The 23,441-nt window shown below is 44.3% G+C and overlaps 1 protein-coding gene across 2 annotated transcripts in view; it reads left to right on the plus strand.

Moving 5' to 3' along the window:
• Positions 1-3,479: 3,479 nt before the first annotated feature.
• XPNPEP1 (X-prolyl aminopeptidase 1) overlaps positions 3,480-23,441 on the plus strand; it is a 50,850-nt gene continuing 30,888 nt past the window's right edge. The window contains exons 1-3 of one of the 2 annotated variants that reach the window (XM_088019780.1): positions 3,480-3,586; positions 10,603-10,691; positions 17,340-17,464. In XM_088019780.1, coding sequence (XP_087875906.1) covers positions 3,555-3,586; positions 10,603-10,691; positions 17,340-17,464 — 246 coding nt within the window. In that variant the 5' untranslated portion in view covers positions 3,480-3,554. The remainder of the gene's footprint in view (positions 3,587-10,602; positions 10,692-17,339; positions 17,465-23,441) is intronic. The other variant, XM_088019781.1, reaches the window with a different exon arrangement.

Genomic DNA, 23,441 nt, shown 5'->3' on the forward strand with positions numbered 1-23,441 from the left:
TGCCACTCACATGTTGCATGTAGAGGCAACAGTTCCAGAGAACGTGCGTCCGGGTTTTTGCCTGGCAGAGGAGAACAAAGCTCCATTCCGGCACTCGCCATGAAAACCGCGTTGCCCTCGTCCCATAGCAATCTCGGAGTCTTCACTGCAGCTTATGCCCAGGTCATGAAAGACTCCTGGAATCCAAGTGTTTCACCAGAATAACAGAGATTGAGAATGAGGGGTGAGGGGGTGGAGGAAAGGATGGGTCTTCCAGGGGAAAAAGAAGGATGGTTACCAGAAGGAGATACTAAAAGCCATTGCGTTGTATACTTTATTGTGTGGCCAAAATAAGTCTCACAATTCATATCCTTGAACATTTAGAACTCATTTTGTATTGTTTCCTAGGGCTTTTGTCACAAACTACCACACACTGGATGGCTTAAACAGAAATGTATTTTCTCACAGTTCTGGAGGCTGGAACTCCAAGATCAAGGCGGGGTTGGTCCCTTCCGAGGGTTGAGAAGGAAAATCTGTTCCATGCCCCTCTCCTAGCTTCCACTGGTTCGCTGGCAGTCTTTGGCTTGTAGATGCATCACCCTGATCTCTGCCTTCATTGTCACATGGTGTTCTGTCTGTGTCCAAGTTTCCCCTTTTTATAAGGATACCAGTTGTATTGGATTAGGGGCCCAGTACTTCAGTATGACCTCGTCTTAATAATTATCCCTGCAAAGGTTCTGTTTCCAAATACAGTCGATCACATTTTGAGGTACTGGGGGTTAGGGCTTCAAAATATGAATTGTGTATGTAGGTGGCACAATTCAACCTATAATATGTCTTTACACACTTAATGTTTCTGGCTACATTTAAGGCCCATGCAGTCTAGGTTTGAATGATGAGTCTGGCTACTTCTCTCTTGCTGGTGTGTGGACTAGCAGATTGGATGAGGTGACCTCTAGGGCCCCTTCGTGTTTAAGGCCTTGGGGGCTAGGAATCCATCCTGTTGCCTGAATGTACCCCCACAGAGCCCCACCACTGCCTAGCTTGTGGACTTTGGACAAGTGACTTACCCTCTGCAAACCTCAGTCCCCTTAAGCAGTAAAATGAGGATAACAGTCCTCCACTCCTTGGGTTGTTGTGGGCCAGGCACATAGCGCTCAGGAAATGTTAGTCACTGTACCACCTCTTCAGACATATGAGGACCGGAGAGTCAGAAGAGCCTGACATAACCCCAGTGTTCTCACCTTTTGTGATAATTTGGCTCAACAACTTCTCTCTGAGTTCGTCCCAAAAGAAGCTTAAGAGATGCCTTAGGCATTAAGGGATGCCTTGTTAGAGAGCAAACCAGAATTCAGATCCAGTCCAGGGAACACAAAGTATTCTCTTTCTCTGCTAAAGCCAGATGCTGTAAATGCTGAGCAGGCTCCTCCTAGGTGGTGCGGTTACGAAATACCTGTTTCTTTTACGTCCCCCTTATCCGTCTCTCTGACATTTCCTTCTTTCTCTTACAACTTGATCTTTCCCACCATCTATCAGATGTGGGCTGGAACCAGTCATTTTATTTACAATCTCTCTCTTTTTGGCTCTATAAATTTGGGGATATGGAACAGCTGTCTGCTGCTTGCCAAGGCGCCACATCTTTTAGTTCTTTCAGACTTTTTCTACAGGGCCTAATTTAGCTTGTCTAAATGCCTATTGAATAACAACCAGAACTTCCAGTTCTTGCAGGCTGCAGGACCTATTTGATAAGGTGTATTAAGGCCTTCACCAAGGTCAAAGCAAGAAGTGTAGGTCACCTTTAAACACATGGTTACTTTCACTTAGCAAATATTTCCTAAGTGCTGACTCTGTGCCAGGTGCTGTTCTAAGCACCAGGGTCCCTTACCCTTGAGGACTGCACATTCTAGGGGCATTCATTCACACGGAAAATATGCAGTGAGAACCTACTACACGGCAGGAATTGTTCATCATTAAACAACACAGACACAATTCCTGCACTGATGGCTATTTTGTGTGTGTGTGTGTGTGTGTGTGTGTGTAAGAGGGGATAGAATACAATACACACAAGTAAATTTTTATCGTAGTAAAAGGTGATAAGCACTATGGAAAAAATACAGCAGGGTAAAGGGGATTAGGAGTGGTAGTGGAGTTGCATTTTAAATAGGGTGGTCAGAGAAGGTCTCTTTGAGAAGGTGGTATATAAGGCACCTGGGTGGCACAGTTGGTTAAGCGTCTGCCTTCAGCTCAGGTCATGATCTCAGGGTCTTGGGATGGAGCCTCGCATCAGGCTCCTGGCTCAACGGGGAGCCTGCTTCTCCCTCTGCCCCTCTCCCTGCTTGTTCTCTCTCTCTCAAATAAATAAATATATATATATTTTTTAATTTTAAAGAGAGAAGGTGATGTGTAAGCAAAGACTCAAAGGAAAGATGAGAGAAAGGTGAGGAAGACAGCCCTCATATTTGCTGGAAGAGCAAGTCCAAAGGCCCTGGGGCGAGTGTGCCTGGTTTTTCCAAGGATAGCAAGGAGGATAGTTTAGCTGGAGCAGAGTGAACAAGGTGTGAATAGAAGGAAGTGAGGTTAGGGGCAGATCGAGTAGAGCTTTTGGCTTGAGTGACACGAGGAACCAACAGAAAGTGCTAAGCAGAGTAGCAACAGGATCTCAGGACTGACCCGGCTGCAGTGTTTAGGCCAGACTGTGCAGCGCCGGGGGCAGTAGGGAGGTCAGTGAAATCAATCACACAAGTGCGCCAGACCAGAATAGGACTGTTGGGGGCGGGAGGGGGGCAGTGAGAGGGGTGGGATTAGGGATTTATTTTAAAAACAGGGCAACACGATTTTGTGGCCGACCTGATGCGGTGTTTGAACGAAGAGGGCAGGGGTGACTCCAAGATTTTGGCCTGAGCATCCTGAAAGAATGGAGCAGCCACTGACTGGGATGGCCAAGACTGGTGGAGCACAGTTTTGTTTTGTTTTGTTGCTTTGGGCCGGGAGCGCCGTTCAGACATGTTAAGTTTGAAGGGCTTGTTAGCTCTCCAAGTGGAGTGGCCAGCTGGATTTGGACGTTGCCTGGGGAAGTGATTTTGGGGGACATCTCTAAAGCCTCAGGAAGTGAGACCCTGCTGAAGTACTATCAGAACTGGCTTCGTCTCTCTCCTCTCTGCCCTCCTCAAGGCCGGAACCTCCCCGGAGGGCAGCTCTTCGGGCCACAGCCCTTTCAGCCGGCAAAGGCCCTTTCTTCCCTTTGGGGAACAGTGATAAAAATCAACAGAAATGGTGCGCCGTGGCACGCCTCCACCGCCTAACTCGCTGCAGGGAAAGAGGCAAAGCCCACTGGGGTGGAAAGCTGACCCGCCGCCTGCTTCCCGCCTCCCTGACCGCCCCCTGGAAGCTCCGCGCCGGTGGGCGGGGCCTGCTGGTGGGCGGGGCCGCGGCGCGAGCGCACGCCACAGAAGGGGGCGTGGCCTCTTGGCTCGCGCGCTTGCAGCGTGCGCGCCGGCCTCGCTCCTTCCTGCTCTTCCCAGGCTGATCAGCTGGTCTGCGCTCCCCTGACGTGGGTCGGGGCACGTCACCGCCGAATGGCAGCCTCCAGAAAGGCACCGCGAGTAAGGTGAGGGACTCTGCCGGGGATCCGGCTTCTGGGCAGTGCGCGATCCCCGGGGTCCGGACGAGCATGTTGCACCCCGGAGGGCAGGAACGAGAGGGGTAGAAGCGGCAGGCGGCCCATCACAGTCTGGAGAGGGCTCCGGCTTGCGGGAGCCCCCTGAGCGGGAGCAGGGGGAGGGGGCCATGCAGCCGGGCAAGTTCCGGTTCGTTTCAGGAGGGCCGCGGGCATCCTCAGGCAGCCCGATCCCGGCCCCCGGATGTGTGTGCCCGCCGAGCTGCGGCGCTCAGCCCGAGGGGCGGTGGCCGTGTCCCACCTCTCCCCCTGGCTTGGCAGGAAAGCCCCCGCTGTTGCAGGAAGTTGGCCCCTCCAGGCGCCTCCGGGTGCCCGGGGAAGTGGGTGAGCCCCTGCCCTCGCCCCGCTTCCCGTGGAATATAATCTTCAGATTACAACCTTGACAATACACCAGCAATTCGCCTTATTGATGTGCCATGGCCAGGAAGATAGGCACCTGCGGGCCCATCCCCACCCACATGGTTTCAGAGGTTGTATTAGGGAATACTTCGGCATAATCTCTAGAAAGATCCCACCAGTAACCTGTCCTGGGCTTTCCCTGGGGGTAGGGAGGTGGGAAGGATAATCTCCTGGTCTCAAACACATTTCAGCCTATACTCCCCCCACAACTAGGATGTACTTATTACATACAGTAGCTAACAAGGTGGGAGACTGAGAAATGTTCTGAGATCACAAAGGCTGGAAGCCAGAATCCCTGGCGATCCGCATGGGATCAGGGATCAGCCATCCTCAGACCCGTTGAGACTTGAATGAATACACTTGGCAGCATGGCCAGGCTCCCTTGCTGAACACAGACCATGGCTTGTACTTGTGATTGTGAGTGGACAGATCCCAAGCTGACCTTGACCTGGCCTTGGCCTTGCTATGTCAGGTTGGGGGTGAGTAGAGAACCAGACCTATCTTGGTGTAAGGATGTGGGGAGGTGTGGCAAACCTAGTGTGGAAGGAGTTGCCCCTATGTTAAGTGCTGGCAATGGGGTTAGGCAAGTGGATAATGATGAATTAAGTCCTAGGCACATGGGTAGCTTTGAGGACCAAGATTAGATTTATAGAATCACAACATTTTGGGGGCAGAAGGGTCTTTCAGCATCAGCTGGCAGAGCCTCCTTACCACACACAGAAGGCAACTGAGAGGCTGAGAAGGGCCATTTGCCCCAGGCCCTTCCCCTAGTGGCAGAATTTAAGTGATATTCAGTGTAAACACGAGAACTTATTGCAGTTCAGGTAAAATTGACTTAGGTAAAAAGGGGTTGAGCTGTCTTCTAGTGCATCTGAGTCCAGGAGACCAACACTGGCATCAGACTTGGCCTCTTTTTTGCATCTCTTGGCTCTGATTTCTTAAGGCTTCGTTCTAAGGCAGACTTTCCTTCTGGGAGGTATGACCATTCTGTGCTGGCAGCCCCAGCAGAAATAGAGCCCTCTTTCCTAATGGTTGGAGCACAAATCCCAGATCTGATTTCCAGTGGGCTGACTTGACCTTATGTTTATTCCTGAACCAGTCGTGGCCACAGGGATAGATTGGGTCCCAGAACTTGGTGGGTTAGGGGATGAGATTGATCCCAACTCTGTGGACTGAAATGGAGACAAGACAGTCTCAGATGGAAACCATTGTGCTTTGACCAAAAGAGGGAGGGATAGATTTGGGGTGGGAAGAGACCACATTTCCCACTACTGCACCCTATAACTTGTTTCAGTCTACCCTTATCTGAACTCCTGAGGTGTGATTGAGCAACGTGGTCCTTGTTTTGCCCCATCCCAGGTGATAGATGTGTCTGATTCTCATCATGGACCAGGGTAAGGGGGATGATAAGCACACAACCCTGCTGGGACTTCTTTAAAAAGAGAGACAGAGAAAGATGTGCCCTTCCCATCTTATGCAAAGATCGAACAGGAAGTTCTCTGCATGCTTCTTTCCCCTGACCCACCTCCTGGCACATGGCACATCATGATCTTGAGAAGGTGTAGGCTGAAGAAATCCTGGAAAGGGGAAGAGCACTGTGCTGGCAGTTGGGAGGCTGGACTGTAGTTCTAGACAGCTGCTCTGTTACCAGCTAGCTGTGAGGCTTCCAGCAAGTTGTTTGATCTGTTTCTGTTTCTTTGTCTAGAGGAGGGAGCTGAGTTGGATGGTCCCTAACGTACATTGTAGCTCTAACATTTAAATGGTAGCCCTGCTTCAACTGAGAGCCTGAGAATGTATCTGTTCAAGTAAGTGAAGGGCTGCTGGATCTTGGATTCTGCAGAGACCAGGGTAGGACCTGAGCAGAACAACTATAATGTTTAGCTGCTTCATGGCCCCTTTGATCTTGATAGGAAGGTAGAGGTAGTGATGCTAAGGGAGAGAGCTTGAATTGAAATTCTCCCATGAGCATCATGTGTCAGACCTGATTTCTTGTGCTGGCTTTGCAGCTGAGGTGTATGGCCTGTGGCAAGTCATCTTTGTTTTCTCGTAAACTGAATGAATAGAGCTACTTCTGAATAATTTCCCTCCAACTGTCTTGCCTGTGTCTTAATTAGTCACTGGGCCCAGTTAACTCTGAACGTTTAGAGAAACTGACTTCCTTGGCTCACCATCTTGTCAACGGGTATATGAAGTCAAAGGAAATGGTGACAATGTTACATGGATCTCTGTCCAAAAAAGAGAGGTTTCTTACTTTGTAAAATATTATAACAGCTTTCTTGAGATATAATTCATGTACCACACCATTCACCTTTTTAAAACATACATTTCAGTGGCTTTTAGAATATTCGTTAGAGTTGTACAACCATCACCACCATCAGTTTTCGAAACATCTTTATCCCCTTGCCAAAAGAAACCCTGTACATGTTAGCAGTCACTCCTCATTTCCCCCCAGCTTCACTCTAGCTCTAGGCAATGGCCAATTACTTTCTGTCTCTATGGATTTGCCTCTTCTGGACATTGCATGTAGATTCATACAATATATGGTTTTCTGTGACTGGCTTTTTTCATTTAGCATAAAATGTTTTCAGAGTTCACTATGTTGTAGCATGTTATCATTACTTGATTCCTTTTTATTGCCAAATAATATTCCATTGTATGGATAGGCCACTTATTTATCCATTCATCAGTTGATGAACATTTGGGATGTTTCTACTTTTTGGATATTATGAGTATGCTATGAACATTTGTATACAAGTTTTTATGTGGACTTATGTTTTAAATTTCCCATACCTAGTGGAATTGCTGGGTCATAGGATAATTCTTTATTTAATGTTTTGAGGAGCGGTGGATTGTTTTCCAAAGTCACTACACCATTTTATATTCCCACCAGCAATGTTTGAGGGTTGCACTTTTTCCACATCCTTACTCATACTTGTTATTGTCTGTTTTTTTTTTTTTATTATAACTTTCCTAGTGGATGTGAAATTATATCTCATTGTGGTTTTGATTTGCATTTCCCTAATGGATAAAGATGTTGAAAATCTTCTCATGTGCTCATTGGCCATTTGTTTATCTTCTTTGGAGAAATGTCTATTCAGAAATGTCTATTCAGATGCCCTGGACCATTTTAAAATTGGGTGGTCTTTTTATTGTTGAGTTGTAATAGCTTTTTATATACTCTGGATGTTAGACTCTTACCAGATATGAGTTGCAGACATTTTCTCTCATTTTTTTGTTGTCTTTTCACTTTTTTGATGGTATCCTTTGAAGTACAGAAGTCTATTTTTTTTTTTAAAGATTTTATTTATATGTCAGAGAGATAGAGAGCACAGGCAGGGGGAGTGGCAGGCAGAGGGAGAGGGAGAAACAGGGTTTCTCCCTCTGAGCAGGGAGCCCAATGTGGACTCAATCCCAGGACCTTGGGATCATGATCTGAGCCGAAGGCAGTCGCTTAACCGACTGAGCCACCCAGGCGCCCGTACAGCAGTCTTTAATGAAGTCCAGTGTATCTGTTTTCTTTGGTTGCATATGCTTTTGATGTCATATCTAAGAAATCATTGCCCACTCCAAGATCAGGCAGATTTGTGTCTATTCTTCTAAGAAAACATTTATGTTTATGATCCATTTTGAGTTAATTTTTATTTATGATGTGAGGGTGAAGGTTCAGCTTCATTCTTTTGCATGTGGATATCTGGTTGTCCCAGCATTTTTTGTTGAGGAGACTATTTTTTTTTTCCCTCCATTGAATAGTTTTGGCACTGTTGTCAAAAATTGACAGTAAATGTGAGGTTTATTTCTGAACTAATTCTGTTTCATTGATCTATAAGTCTGCCCTTATGCCAGTATCACACTATCTCTTTTTTTTAAGATTTTATTTATTCATTCGAGACACAGAGATAGAGCATGAGCAGGAGGAGAGGCAGAGAGAGAAGTAGGCTCCCTGCTGAGCCAGGAGCCGGACGTGGGGCTTGATCCCACGACCCTGGGATCATGACCTGATGCTCAACCATCTGAGCCACCCAGGCGCCCCTCACCCTGTCTTGATTACGGTAGTTTTATTAGTTTTGACATCAGGAAGGATGAATCCTCCAACTTTGTTCTTTTTCAAGATTGATTTGGCTGTTCTGGATTGCATTTTCATATGAATTTTAGGATCTGCTTGTCAATTTTTGCATATACAAGCTAGCTGAAATTTGATAGGGATTGCCTCTAGATTATTTTGGGGAGTACTGCATTTTAACAATATTGAGTCTTCTAATCAATGAACATGGAATGTCTTTCCATTTATTTACGTCTTTAATTTCTTTCAACAATGTTTTGTAGTTTTCAGAGTATAAGTTTTGCCTCTGTTTTGTTAAATTTATTCCTAGGTACTTATTCTTTTGATGCTATTGTAAGTGAACTTTTCTTAATTTCATTTTTGGATTGTTCATTTTAAGTATATAGAAAAACAATTTATATTATATATTGATTTTGTATCCTGCAGTCTTTTTTTTTTTAAAGATTTTTATTTATTTGAGAGATAGAATGAGATAGAGAGAGAGCATGAGAGGGGGGAGGGTCAGAGGGAGAAGCAGACTCCCTGCTGAGCAGGGAGCCTGATGTGGGACTCGATCCCAGGACTCCAGGATCATGACCTGAGCCGAAGGCAGTCGCCTAACCAACTGAGCCACCCAGGCACCCATGTATCCTGCGGTCTTGATGAACTTGTTGGTTCTAATTTTTTGGTGTAGATTCTTTAAGATTTTTCTATACTGAAGATAATGCCCTTTGCAAGTAGAAATAATTTTACTTCTTTTCTAATCTAGATGCCTTCTGTTTCAGTTTTTGCCTAATTGCCCTGGATAGAACCTCCAATATAGTGTTGACTGAAGTAGCAAGATTGGACATTTCTGTCTTGTTCTTGATCTTAGGGGGAAAACATTCAGCCTTTTAATATTAAAGATGATGTTAGCTGGGGATTTTTGTAGTATTCTTAATCAGGTTGAGGAATTTCTTTTCTGGTTTTTGGAGTTCTTTTATCATGAAGAGGTGTTGGATTTTGTCAAAGTGCCTTTTTTCTGTTGAGGTGGTCATGTAGTTTTTATTTATTCTATTGATAATTGTGTATTACATTAATTTTTGTATGTTGAACCAATCTTGCATTCCTAGGATAAATCCCTTTTGGTGATGGTGTATGATCCTTTTTATATGTTACTGGATTCAGTTTTGCTAGTATTTTCTTGAGGATATTTGCACTTAATTTATAAGAAATATTGATATGTCTTACTTTTTAATGAAAGAATACATGATTCCCTCAGTAAAGAACATCCCATTCTGTCCAACAAAATTAAATTCTCCATCTGAGAACAGGCCTGGAGTGATTAGTGAAAGTGTCTGGTCTTCTGGTTCTCTGTGTGGGAGACTGAGCTAATGCGGGCTCTTCTCCCTCTACTACCACATAAAAATGTGGTAAAATTATAACAAAATTACTTTTAAGTTCATAACTGAATAAAATCCAAACGCTTTGTATAACCTATTACGGGGGCTCCTTGTTGCCTCTCTGATCTTGTCTCCTAACCACGTACCTCCTCACCCACCAGCACAGGTAACCACACTGGCCTCCTTGCTTTCTCTGATGTATACCAGGCATACTCCTGCCGTAGGGCCTTTGCACTTAAAATTCCCCTTTTCTAGAACGTTCTTTTCTTGGACATTCACATGGCTTGATCCCTTACTTTTTTTTTTAGGACTCTGCTAAAATATCATCTGTTAGCAAAGAGACTAATTTTCATACATAAAGTAGTTTCTCCTGAAGATAAGCTCTTAATAAAAGATTATGAAACAAATAAGGAATAACTTACTGAGGGGGAGCCAGCAGACCCAGCAAACTTGAAGATTACTATCCCAAGACCTTCTAATGGGAAGTCTGAAATGAATTTTATTTTTTTATTTTTTTAAGATTTTATTTGTTTATTTGAGAGAGAGAGAATGAGAGATAGAGAGCACGAGAGGGAAGGGGGTCAGAGGGAGAAGCAGACTCCCTGCTGAGCAGGGAGCCCAATGCGGGATTAGATCCCGGGACTCCAGGATCATGGACCTGAGCCGAAGGCAGTTGCTTAACCAACTGAGCCACCCACGCGCCCTGAAGTGAATTTTAAAATAAAGGCCCCAAATAATTAAAACTAAGAGAAGGAATAGAAACCATAGTGAAAGAATGGGACACCATGAAGAAAGAGCAGGCAGATTTAAAAAGAACCAAAAGAATTTATACGTGTGAAAAATACAGTCATTGCAAATAAAATCTTTTTAGACTAGTTAGGAGATTAGACATAACTGAAGAGAATTCAAGAATTAGAGGTTAGATCTGAGAAGGTTTGCCTACCATGGTGCTCTTTTAGCTGCAAGTTTTATCCGAAACTTTTACTTACTTCGTTATGATACTGGGGTGAGAGTCCTTCTGAGTCACGAAGGAAAATTGCTAAGTCAGGTAGATATCCTCGCTAACTAAGCCTTGCCACGTTTCCTATGGTCAAAGTCTGCAATATCCTGTTTTTTCTCTTCTTAAGGGCGAATCATCAGGATTTTCAGCTGAAAAATTTAAGGATAATTGAGCCTAACGAGGTGACACACTCAGGAGACCCAGGTGTGGAAAGAGGTAATATTTTACTTATTAATTAGATGGAATGTCTCAAAAGAATTTTAGGTTCCTGTACCCTAACCCCAAGTTGGGAGAGAATAGAGGGTAAAGGATTAATAATTGCTCATGGCTGGGACTACGGGGACATATATCTGGAAATTAAAAACCATTTTGTCCTTTGGGTTCTGGGTAGTTGGTTACTATTTGTATATTTACCACTTTTTTTAGGTAGTAAGTTAGGGAATTAAAATTTTTGTATGTCCTGTTTCTGGGGATTGGGCAGTGGTGGTAGAGGAGATAGGTTATTACTGAAAATGCCCTATTCTAGGGTCTAGGGGGTGCCTGGGTGGCTCAGTTGGTTAAGTTTCCCACTCTTGATTTCAGCTCAGGTCATGATCTCAGTCTTGTGAGATCAAGCCCTGCATCAGACTCCGGGCTTAAGAGTCTCTCTTTCCTTCTCCCCCCTACCCCCTCATGCACACACTACCCCCCCCCCGCAAAAAGCCCAATTCTAGTTTTTCTCATCTCTAATATAAACTTTTATTGATTACCTTAGAGGTTGGCTTTCAATTTTTGTCATAAGATTTTGAAAAGAGAAAAGTTTAGAGTATATTACTCTGCTGTATAAATTATGCATTCAGGAAAATCTTTTTAGGAAAAATTTCTGGAACCATGCTCTCTTCCCAGAACTGGTTATTTGTATTGTTGGGTTACCAGAAACCTGAATTCTGAAAAGTGGTATATTACTATATTTCTATCCCTTGAAAGCTAGTGCTTTTCTGTAGGCCACCCAGGAGAACCAGAGCATTTTCTTTTAGTTGACTAAAAAAATTGATTACCTGAGGTTCATAAATCATGACTGGTCTCTCTTTGGAAGAGCAATGCTATAATTGCATGCAATTAGGTCCCTTTTCTTTAAAAATACAGATATCCAACATATTTTGGGCCATAATTCGGAAGGAGAGGAAGAAGGAAGAAGGAAGGGGAAGAAAAGTAAGGAAAGGGAAACTGATAGAATTGTCAAATGTAGAGTTTAAAGAGAACTTCTTTTTAGTTTGTATGAAGAAATAGAGGTTCAGGGTACATCAGTTGTCTGAGGTTGCAGATCCAGCTGGAAACTGGAATCCACTTGTTTTGATTCTATTGGTCTTAGGATATTTTAAGAGAGCCTCTCATGTCCTCTAGATAATATGGTATAATAGAGCATCGACTTGGGAGTTGGATAGATATTGGGTCCTGGTGCTTGATAACCCAGTTGGCTGGGGCGTGTATTTAACTCTTGTTTCTTTATCTGTAAAATGGGAATACTGAAACCTCCCTTGGGAGGCTTATTTTGAGAATTAACCACTAATGCCGTGTAAAGCCCTTGGTCCTTGCTCAGCAGTGAGACAGAGAAACAAATCACTGTCTCTAAAGCTATTGATGCTGGAAGAGCAGCCTGGCATCTATGTGGGTGTTAAGATGCTGAAATTGGTGTAAATCAGCCCCTTCTAGGCTTATAACAAGGTGTGTAAGAAACCCAGCTGGTGCTGCAGACCCAGATTCAAATAATATTTCTTGAGCCTTTATGATGTACCAGATGCTGTACATGGTGCTTTCACACATGTTGTTTCAAGTTGAATTCTCCTACCCACCCAGTGAGGTAAATACGGTGTGCTTTTCATGCACTCCTAAGCAGTGAAAAGTTTTGTTTATGATAAAGGCTGAAGGTTTGGGAACTTATTTCTAAAAGCAGGCCCACATATGCAAGAGACTTTGAAATGAGTCATTCTCTTTAAAGCATGATTTAAACATACCTGGCAGTGTATGGGCTAATGTTACATCATGGACTAGGCTTGTTGCTCCTGGCCTCCTACTTCCCTGCACACCCTGATTAGCTCTTGGCTGCTTCTAAATTTCTGAAAGTCATGGAATGTGGAATGAGCAGATGCTGTAATATGACGTCATCTGATATCCTAGCTCTCTTCTTTCACTGAAGGAAGATTCATTACTGTTGATTATATTGAGTCTGAAAAGATCATGACACAAAGGTGGGACATTCCCTCAGCCATCTTTGAGTGAGTTATACGTAGGTTTAGGTGGCGGGCTAGATATTCAGGAACGAGGATGACGTGTTCCTATCTTAAGGAGAGGCAATATATATACACCTGTTGCACTGTTTATCACTTTGCTTTCATGGCTAGTTAATTGTGTGTCTAACTCTATGAATTAAGCACACATAATTAGGAACGAGGATGACGTGTTCCTATCTTAAGGAGAGGCAATATATATACACCTGTTGCACTGTTTATCACTTTGCTTTCATGGCTAGTTAATTGTGTGTCTAACTCTATGAATTAAGCACACATAACATTTCCTATGTGCCAGGCACTGTTTCTAAGTGCTTTGCACATGGTAACCCATTTGATCCTTGTAAGACTCTCATCTGTGTCTTGGCTGCTTCTCATAATTGTATCAGCTTTGTCCCCTCCTCAGCTAGCTGCTCACCCGGTCAGTCGCTTTCACGGCCTCTTGTGCTTGTGGCTACAGCTGCCCCAGCCATCTTTGGGCATTGTCATCGCCTCAGTGGAAGCTGCCTCCATGGCCACAGCCCATTGCTTTGGCCATTGCCCGTCACTGTCTTCTTCACCTTTGCTGTGGATGCCGCCGCCGCTTACCACGTCCTAACTGCAGGTTGTGGTATTGCGAGTTCTCTCTTTGTGTCTGATGTGGGCGGCAAAGCAGTGGCTGCCTCTGACCCAGGCGGCCAACTAAATGTGAAGGGCATGGAGGAGGAGGGAGCAGGGGCAGTGGTGATGGCAGCTGGCATTGTTTAGGAAAGTGTGAAATGCCGCGCTAGAGAGTAAGGCCGGTCAAGGGGAAGAAGGTGATGGTGAGGCAGGAGATGGTAATGAAGGCCAGAATGTGGTGGTGAGGAGGCAGGAGGCAGGTTCTGGTGCCCAGGAGCCAGAGGATGCCTTTGACCAGTTCCATTTCACCTTTGATGGTTTTCAGTTTGTAATTGAGGATTTTGTGCTTGCCGTTGGTTCTGTTGACTTCATTGATGAAGTCAGTGGCTGATAATGTTGATACATGCTATAGTCAGTGCTGTAAACACCCAGTCGGTGCCATCAAATTCCTTACGTCAGAATGTGCCCAAATAGAAGCCACATTCTATAAGGAAGTTAATGATCTTGACAGAAAATACATTGGCTTCTATCATATATTTGCTTTTTAAGATTCCAGATGCCCAGGCTGTACTCCAGACTAATTAAATTAGAAGTCCGCCAGGTAGTTCTGTTTTGTAATCAGGGTTGAAATACTGCTCCAGAGGAAGTCTACATTTTGGCTTGACTCTTTTATTTATTTATTTATCTATTTATTTATTTTTTATTTATTTTATTTTGTTATGTTAATCACCATACATGACATCATTAGTTTTTGATGTACTGTTCCGTGATTCATTGTTTGTGTATAACACCCAGTGCTCCATGCAGTACGTGCCCCCTTTAATACTGTTAACTTGCTTAGAAATTTGGTTTGAAACCCCTGGAAGTGTCCTGAAAAAGTTTCAGATGCTGGCAATCTTACAAGGTCACAATGGGCTTTATTTTGAACCTAGTTGGAGGTGTTGACATATAAACTTAGGTTGGATCAGGTAATTGTGATCTCTCTTTCTTAGATAGATGAGAAATTACAGGTTCAGTACATTAGACAAAAGGAGAGGATGCTCCTCTGTAAAGTATTCAGAAGCAGCTATAATGCAAGGAACATGGGTATGTTTGAATTGTGACTAGGACCCTTTCCCGTGACTCTGTCTTTTAAGTATGTCTGTCCTTTGGAGGCTCTGAGTTGGAGTTCTGAGGCTGGTGGTTGAAACTACCCTCGCAAATTAAGAATGGGGCACTTTTTCAGTGAGTCCCAACATCAGTTTGGTACCTCAGAGGGGAATCTGTGGGAGGTAACCATCATGACTGAGACTTCTGTAGCCCCAGATGCTGGTAATGATGGACAAGAAGCAGATGAAAATGTTGAAGAGAAACTTAAAAAGATCCATACCTAGCAGAGTTCAAGCTACAGTGAGTCAGGGTGCCAATCCTTGAAGATAACTGGTGGTGTAATGGCCCCAGTGTAACTCTGTGTTACTTACAGCATTGTGTGTTAGGATGCTTTTGGTTAAGTAAAGTATTTTTATTTGTTTAAAAAAATGAGTTGGCAAAATCTGAATGCTGGTGAGGAAGTGGAGCAATAGGACCTGTCATTCATTAATGGTAGGAATGCAGAATGGTGCAGTCACTTTGGAAGACAGTTTGGCAGTTCCTTACAAAACTAAATATATTCTTACCTTATGATCCAGTGGTCATGCTCCTTGGTATTTACCCAAAGGAGTTGAAAACTTATGTCCACACAAAAACCTGCACATGGATGTTTATAGCAGCTTCATACATAATGGCCCAAACTTGGAAGTAACCAAGATGACCTTCAGTAAATGAATGTATAAATAAACTGTGGTATACCCAGACAATGGACTATTATTCATCACTAAAAAGAAATGAGCTATCAAGCCATGAAAAGCCACAGAAGAACCTTAAATACATATTGCTTAGTGAAAGAAACCAATCTGAAAAGGCTGTGTACCTCTATGATTCCAGCTGTTGGACTTTCTGGAAAAGGCAAGACTATGAAGACAGTAACAAGATTAGTCATTTTCAGGTGTTGGGGACAGTGAGAGGAGGGATAAATAGACTGAGCAGAGAGGATTTTTAGGGCAATGAAAACTATTAAGCTGTTTCGTATGATACTATATATTAGATACATGACATTTTGTGGTTGTCAGAACCTATGGAATGTACCACACCAAGAGTGAATCCTAATATGAACTGTGGATTTAGGGGGATAATAATGTGTCAGTGTAGGTTCATCAGTAATAACAAATAGACCACTCTGGCGAGGGATCTTTTTTAAATAATTTATTTATTTTTTTTCAAGTTTTTATTTAAACTCCGGTTAGTTAACAGATAATGTGATATGAGTTTCAGGTGTACAATTTAGTGATTCAGTACTTACTTACAACACCGGGTGCCCATCACAGTAAGTGCACTCCTTGGCCCCCCTCCCCTTACCCACTTCCGCTCTGGTAACCATCAGTTCTCTGTAGTTATGAGTCTGTTTCTTCGTTTTCCTCTTCTTCCCCACCCCACCCATGTTTGTTTGTTTTGTTTCTTAAATTCCACATATGAGTGAAGTCATATGGCATTTGTCTTTCTCTGACTGACTTGTTTCACTTAGCATAATGCTCTCTAGCTCCATAGGTGGGCGTCCTGATTGTGGGGGAGGCTGTGTGTATGTTGGGAAAAGGGAGGTATATGGGAACTCTCTGTATTTTCTGCTCAGTTTTGCTGTGAATCTATAACTCTTTAAAAAAGAAAACTATTTAAAAAATGAGCTGGAAAAACTCATTATTCTACCTGAATTCTAAGTTTTGTGCTACTGTATGGGATATAGGAAAATATGTATGGTCACTGTTTTATAATTGGCTTTTTTTGAAGTTGTTTTGTTATACACCCATGGGACTATAGCTAGAGATAGTCCTTATGTATTCATTTATCTATAGTTATCAGACAGTATGATTTATCAGAACTGTTCACTGATATCAGTATTTTTTTGAGAAAAGGTTTTTTGAAGAACCAACAAAAATGATTTGAAGGTCAGCTTGCATCATCTGTGCCTTTATCACATAGAAAGTCTTCTGTACTCACTAGGAGGCAATGCTCTTTTTGGGTACATAGAAATTAGTAAAAGTTTAAGAATTTTTAGTAAGACTACATTTATCATTTTCTTTTTAATGATTTTCATATTTCTGTTTCTACTTTGTATTTTCTGGAGCTGGTGACTTTATCCCCAAAAAGTCTAGCTTTATTGGGATAGACTCCTAGGGACCCCTGTGACTTTTTCAGGGCTCAGTCTGAAAACCCTGGATCTACTCTGCTCCCACCATATTTTAGAGTGGTGAACACAGACCACTAAGGCCTGGATCCCCTTCTCCTTGAGGTTGCACGCCCTCGGTTGATAGTAGGTATTCAGCAGAGCACATGTCAAAGTCATTGACCTTTCTGCTCCTAATCAGTGGTTGGCTATTTAACAAAAATGTAAAACACACCTCTTTTAATGCAGTCAAACTTAAGCAGTAAGACACCAGAGAAAGAAAATGAAAATTATTCCAGGGGTGCCTGAGTGGCTCCATTGGTTAAGCGTCTGCCTTCTGCTCAGGTCATGATCCCAGGGTCCTGGAATTGAGCCTCGCATTGGGCTCCCTGTTCAGTGGGGAGTCTGTTTCTCCCTCTCCTCCGATCCACACTTGGGTGACTGGCGTTCTAGAAACTTCTCTGTGCATATGCACATACAGAATTTTAAATAAGAATGACCTATATATCTTCTTTTGTAATTTTTTTTTAAGATTTTATTTATTTATTTGAGAGAGAGAGACAGAGATAGAGCAGAGCGGGGAGGAGATTTATCTTTGTTTATAGTAAAAAAGGGGGGATACGTAATTGGGTAAATGAACTTTCATAGATGCAATAGTACACTACAAAACAATTTATAGGTGATCTCTAGGGCTCCCTTTGAACTAGTCATTGAGTTGCATGGGGCAGGCTGGTTTTGGAACTAACTCTCCTGTTGTTGCAGACGGCGGAATGGCTCCAAAGGTCACCTCCGAGCTGCTTTGGCAGCTGAGACAAGCCATGAGGAACACCGAGTATGTGGCAGAACCAATCCAGGCCTACATCATCCCATCGGGAGATGCCCACCAGGTACTGAGTGGAGCTGGGCCGGTGATGGACCTCATCAGCCTCTCGTCTGTTTTCATTCTTTTCCCCCATCTCCATTGTGTTTGTAGGATTCTAGTTGTCAGTCCACAACTAAGCATGTCCTCCAGGGCTTGGCACAGGGACCTGTGTCTAATAGGGTCTCACCAAACGTGTGTTGATTTGTCCCTGGCTTCCTTATTTCTGGTGCATATAGCCAGCTTTCAATAACTTGTGGAAGCATTAATGGACAAATGAAGGAGCAGAGGTGTGGGCCTTTGTGTTGCTGACACACTTTACTCCATCTCTTCTGCCACACCCTGTCCTTTTTTTTTTTTTTTAAGATTTTAAGAGAGAGAGAGAATGAGAGATAGAGAGCACGAGAAGGGGGAGGGTCAGAGGGAGAAGCAGACTCCCTGCCGAGCAGGGAGCCCGATGCGGGACTCGATCCCGGGACTCCAGGATCATGACCTGAGCCGAAGGCAGTCGCTCAACCGACTGAGCCACCCAGGCGCCCCTGCCACACCCTGTCCTTAACAAGAATTGTCTGTCCGGCCTCCCTTCTCCCCATTCAGACTGTCCCATCCCTCTCACATGGCCGGAGAAACAGCCAGGAGGTTGTCATGGATCTCTACCCCAGCAGATTTTAGGGATAATTCTGAATACCATCCTCTCCTCTCCTGCCACCCACAACCGTTACCTTTGATGGAAGCAGCTCAGTAAGTGTTGCTTAAATCACTGAGAAAACACTAGTGACCTAAATATGGAGGAGTCGGGTTTGGAGAGGTGGAGACTGCATGTGATGGGGCCGAAGGGCAGAAGGGTGAAGGGATTCTAGTATCTTCTCTTTTAGGTCATTGAGTCAGCAAGTGTTTGAATGCCTATACCATGGCCGTGGGACTGCAGGGTTCCAAAGATGAATTTAGGATTGAATTCCTGCCCTCACTATGCTTATGGTTTGATGGAGGGATGAGACAACATAAAAAGTACTATTCTTCCATAGAGTCGTCTGTACATAAATATTTTATATCCTTTGCTTATGTGCAAGGCACTGCGCTAGGTGTGGTGCAGGACAGGAAGATGAGAGTGGTCCTGTTCTCAAGAAGCAGACAGTTGAGTGATGGAGTAAAGACATGTCTGTATTACAAGGTGGAATGTGGAAGTGCCATCAAGAAAATACGGACAAAGCACTATGGGAGTTTGAGGGTGGGAGGGAAGATGATGGAAGGTTTCATGAGCAGGAGAGACATTTGAACTGGATGTCAAAGAATGGGTAGAGTTGGAAAAATAGAGGAAGTGGAAAGGATTCTAGGTGGGAAGGTTAGTAGGGGCAAAGGTGGAGAAGCAGGGAAGGTTGGAGTGCTTTTCAGAAACAGCATGGCAGATTCCCCTGGCAGAAGCCCAAGGGGGGCATAAGCAATAGGGGGAAATACAGCTACAGCTGGTGCTGTAGGATCCTTTAGCTGCAGGTAATAGAAACCGCCTTGAGATCCTTTAAACAATAAAAAGGCTTTATAAGGGTTTAGGGGCAGGGCCACTGCTTAGGCAGAACTCCAGCTTGTGAATGGTGGTCTCTGGACTTGTGGAATGTCAGGACCTCAGATTGGGTGTCTCATGGAAACTGAGGGCAGGTATGCAGCTGGCCCAGAACTACTGGGATGGGAAGGGTTTCAGCTCTCGCCATAGATCTGTTTCTCCCTTTTTTAAAGGCAACAAGGTAGATGGTAAATAGGGGGCCACCCAACAGTTCTCACATTTATATCTCTTGATCTTTTACTTTCAAGATACCAGATTGAGCTAGAACCTTAATCCCAAATCCAGAGTCCTGGGTGAGAACTTGATTAGCACAGTAGCTTGGTGTTTACCCTTGGTCCTGGTGTGTATGCGTGTGTTTGTCTGTCTGTGTGTGCATATGTGGGATGGCACGTGGTGCAGACATGACTGATGAGGGTCTACCATGATGGAGGGGCGGCATGTAAGAGATTACTGTAAGTTGAGCAGTTGCCAAAAGATGTCCACTTTAACTGGCCTCTTTTCTGCCCCTCCCCAAAGGTGTCAGACCCCATGGTTGTGACAGTAGCATTAACCTGGGATAGCAGGAAGATTGGACCCCTGCCTGGAAACAAGATTTCCTGGCCTCAGGAGCAAATGAAGGGCTGAAATGAATAACAAGTTTAACATTCAATTTATCATCTCAACTATTTTTTTTTTTAAGATTTTATTTATTTGAGAGAGCGAGTGAGAGAGAAAAAGCAAACACGAGTGGGGTGGGGGTTGTGAGGAGGGGCAGAAGGAGAGGGAGAAGCAGACTTCCCACTGAGCAGGGAGCCCCGGGGAGCCCAGCCCGGGGCTCAATCCCAGGACCTGGGATCATGACCTGAGCTGAAGGCAGACGCTTAACCGACTGAGCCACCCAGGCGCCCCCATCTCAACTATTTCTAAGTGTACAGTATAATAGTGTTAACTGTGTGCACACTGTTGTGTAATAGATCTCTAAAACTTTTTCGTTTGTAGAACTGAAACTCTATACCCACTGAACACCCCCTACCCTTGCCTCCCACCAATCACCACTCTACTTTCTCTTTCGAAGAGTTTGACTGCTTTATATACCTCATAGAAGTGGAATCATACAATTGTCTTTTTGTGACTGGCTTATTTCACTTAGCATAATGTCTTTAAAGTTCGTCCATGGTGTAGTTTATGACAGGATTTCCTTTTTAAAGGCTGATAATCCATTGTATGTATATACCCCATTTTTTTTCCAAACCACATTTTAAAAAATCTTTTTATGAACATTTAGGTGGCTTTTAGCTCTTGGCTCTTGTGAATAATGTTGCAGTGAACATGGGTGTACAATTGTCTCTTCGAGATCCTGTTTTCAATTATTTTGGATATATACCACAAGTGGAATTGCTGAATCATGTAGTAATTCTATTTTTTTTTAAGTAAGCTCTGCCCCCACTGTGGGGCTCAAACTCAGGACCCCAAGATCAAGAGTCTCATGCTCTATGGACTGAACCAGCCAGGCACTCCAGTAATTCTATTTTTAATTTTTTGAGGAACCTCCATACTGGTTTCTATGGTAGCTGTACCATTTTACATTCTCACAGCAGTACACAGGGGTTCCAATTTCTCCACATACTTGCCAATACTTTTTTTTTTTCTTCAGTAGTGGAATCCTAACAGATATGAGGTAATATTTCATTGTGATTTTGATTTCCATTTTCATGATGATTAGTGATTTTGAACATCTTTTCATATGCTTGTTGGCCATCTGTCTCTTTTGGAGAAATGTCTATTCAAGTTCTTTGCCCTTTTGAACAAGTTTCTTAACTGCAGGACTTCTCAGGGCCTTTAATATGCAGATGTGCACTGTGCAGCTCCAAGGAGAGGATGAAGTATTCAGCATTTTCTGGACTTAAATGTCCGTGGAATTCCCACAGTCCTCTCAGGGGTAGGCTCAGGTACTCAGTGTTCCATGGAATTCCTTGGTCCGTTCATCTACAACGGTACTTTTCATGCTATGATGGGTCAGAACTTGATCCTCGAAGAGGGGAGAGGAAAGGGAGATCCTTGTGTGGAGAGGAGAAGCCACCGAAGACTAGGGTTCTGCATGTAAAAGTGGGTGAAGGGGAGGCGAGAGAGTACGAGACGTGAGTATTGGAGAAGTAGTGGATCCGGCTGGAGTAGGGGTTGGTGGCATGTGAGGAAGCTATGGTAGTGGGGTACATTACTGTTAGACTGAATAAGCAGGGGGAGGTGGGGGGAGGTGGGTGCGGTTTAGGGTGGGGGTCGATAACAATTCTTCCATTCACCTCTGTTCTCTAGGATAGATGAACAAGATTCACCACCTTCATAGGAATGAAAGTTTCATCTTGGCTGAGGACTAGATGGATAAGTCGGTTGGCCAGCACAGCCTGGGCCTGAGTCATGAGGTCTAGGTAACAGGCGCCCCAGCATTTAAGAAGGGCAGACCCTAGTCTTGTCCCTGAGGAAATCCCCCTTTCCTTGCCCCCCACCGCCCTCCTGTCAGGGCCAGGCTTTAGCCTCTGGACTTGGGCTTCATGTCATGTGGATTCTGTGCTGATGTACCAGTGGCGTTTTTCATTTTCTGCCTTTCAAGCATCAGGCAGTTGCCCTGGACTGATTTGATCGTAGCTATTTTATCTCAGTATTGAGCAGGATGGTGGTTCCTGTGGTGGGAGCACCTTACATGGCAATTGGTGTATGGGGTCTTCTGTAAGTCCCTCAGTCTGGGTTCTCCAGAGAGACAGAACCAATAGGATATATAGAGATATCTACGTAGAGAGAGACTTATCCTGAGGGGATGGGCTCCCACATTAGCTCCCCTGGTTCTCAGGCATTTGAGTTTGAACTAGAACAAATGCCGTTTGAACACCAGCATTCCTGGCTCTCCAGCTTGCAGACAGCACGGATGGCGTGTGTCCCTGTCTGAGTTAAAGGCCCGAGAACCAGGAACGGTGATCTCTGAGGATGGAAGACAGATGCCTCAGCTGAAACGAGAGAGCCAATTCGACTTTCCACCATACTTTTGTTCTCTTCAGACCTTCAGTGGATTGGATGCTGAACACATCGGTAGGGCAATCTTCAGTCTGCTGATTCAGATGTGGTCTCTTCCAGAAACCACCTCACAGACATAGCCAGAAATAATGTTTTACCAGCTAGCTCTCTGGGGGTGCCTTAACCCCCAAGGTGATGCGGAAAATTCACCATCACAGTCCCCTAGCACTGTGTTGTGTGAAATCGGGTCTCTCCTCCGAGAGGGTCGTACAGTCTGTTGTAGAGTGCCAGCCAAAGACTCCTTACAGTACTGCTTCATTTGTGAGCTTCCCCTCCAGGGGAGGCCTCGGTGTAGGAAAGGCTGGACCGTGAATGTTATTTGAATTAAAAGTTGAAAGTTTCTGGTTAAGGGTGGGTTGGGATTTCAGTTTGTATTCTTCTGCCTGGAGTTAGGATACAACCTATATGTTTACTAGTAGGGGATGTCCTTGTAGCCAAGATAAGCCAGGTTTATTTTGATATTCTTGGTTCTGGGTGCTGTTGGTGAGCCATTTTTTTTTTTTTTTCTGTCGTTATAAAGCTGTTTCTAGTCTGAAACCCTGATTGGGCCTCATATGCCCAAAGCAGTTCCTTGTTAAACTGGGGAATGGCAGTGAGACTGGCCAAACCACAGGTGATATTCCAGGCTCTTCCCAGCTCTTCACCCCCTGCTAATGACCCCAGAATTTTAGAATTGGATGGCTTCTCCCTGGATGAGGAAACTGTGACTCAGGAATTTAGGTTTTTATCAGATAGTAGGGACCCATTGAGGGCTTTTGAACAAGAGAGTGACATGATTAATCAAAGGAGTAGTGTTTAGCGTGGAATGGAGAAGGGACATCCTGGGAACTGAGAAGCCATTGGGAGACCATTGCAGGATCCTGGAGTCAGGGTACGGAGGGCTTGGACTTGGTGCTGGCCTTAGGAGCAGAGAAGAAGGGAAGGGTTTGGAGGAGAAGCAGAAGAACATAGATTGAGTGTGGACCTTACAGGCAGTTGGCAGAGAGGCTTGGGAAGGTTGGAACCTGGGAGGGTTTGTGGTGCCATCCAGAGAAACAAATGAGAAGTCCTCAGTTCCTTGTTTCAGTTCCTTTGGCGAGGTGGGGCGTAGTTGGGGTGACTGCTAATTGGGACTCTGGGGCCTTGCCAGGGCTGTGAGGACAAGGAGCAAGGGTTGGCTTTGTGTGTGACCTGCCATAGCAGCCTTCTCAGTAATAGAGAGGCTACTGTTCTCTGTGGCTCTTGTTCCTAATTGTTTCATTTCAGGCTAGATTCAGGGTTGATGGAATTTCTCCTAAGGGTGGGGAAGGGAGGGTGTTGGAGAATGAAGGGGAATCTTGAATTCTGTCCTTTGTGTACTTTCCAAAACACAAATACACACACCCACACACTGTTCCGTGCTAGCGAGAGAACGCACCCCGAA

Source organism: Eumetopias jubatus, unplaced genomic scaffold (genome assembly GCF_037043125.1).
Source record: "Eumetopias jubatus isolate StellerSeaLion01/CBP00866 unplaced genomic scaffold, mEumJub1_p1.0 scaffold_17, whole genome shotgun sequence".
Lineage (NCBI taxonomy): Eukaryota > Metazoa > Chordata > Mammalia > Carnivora > Otariidae > Eumetopias > Eumetopias jubatus.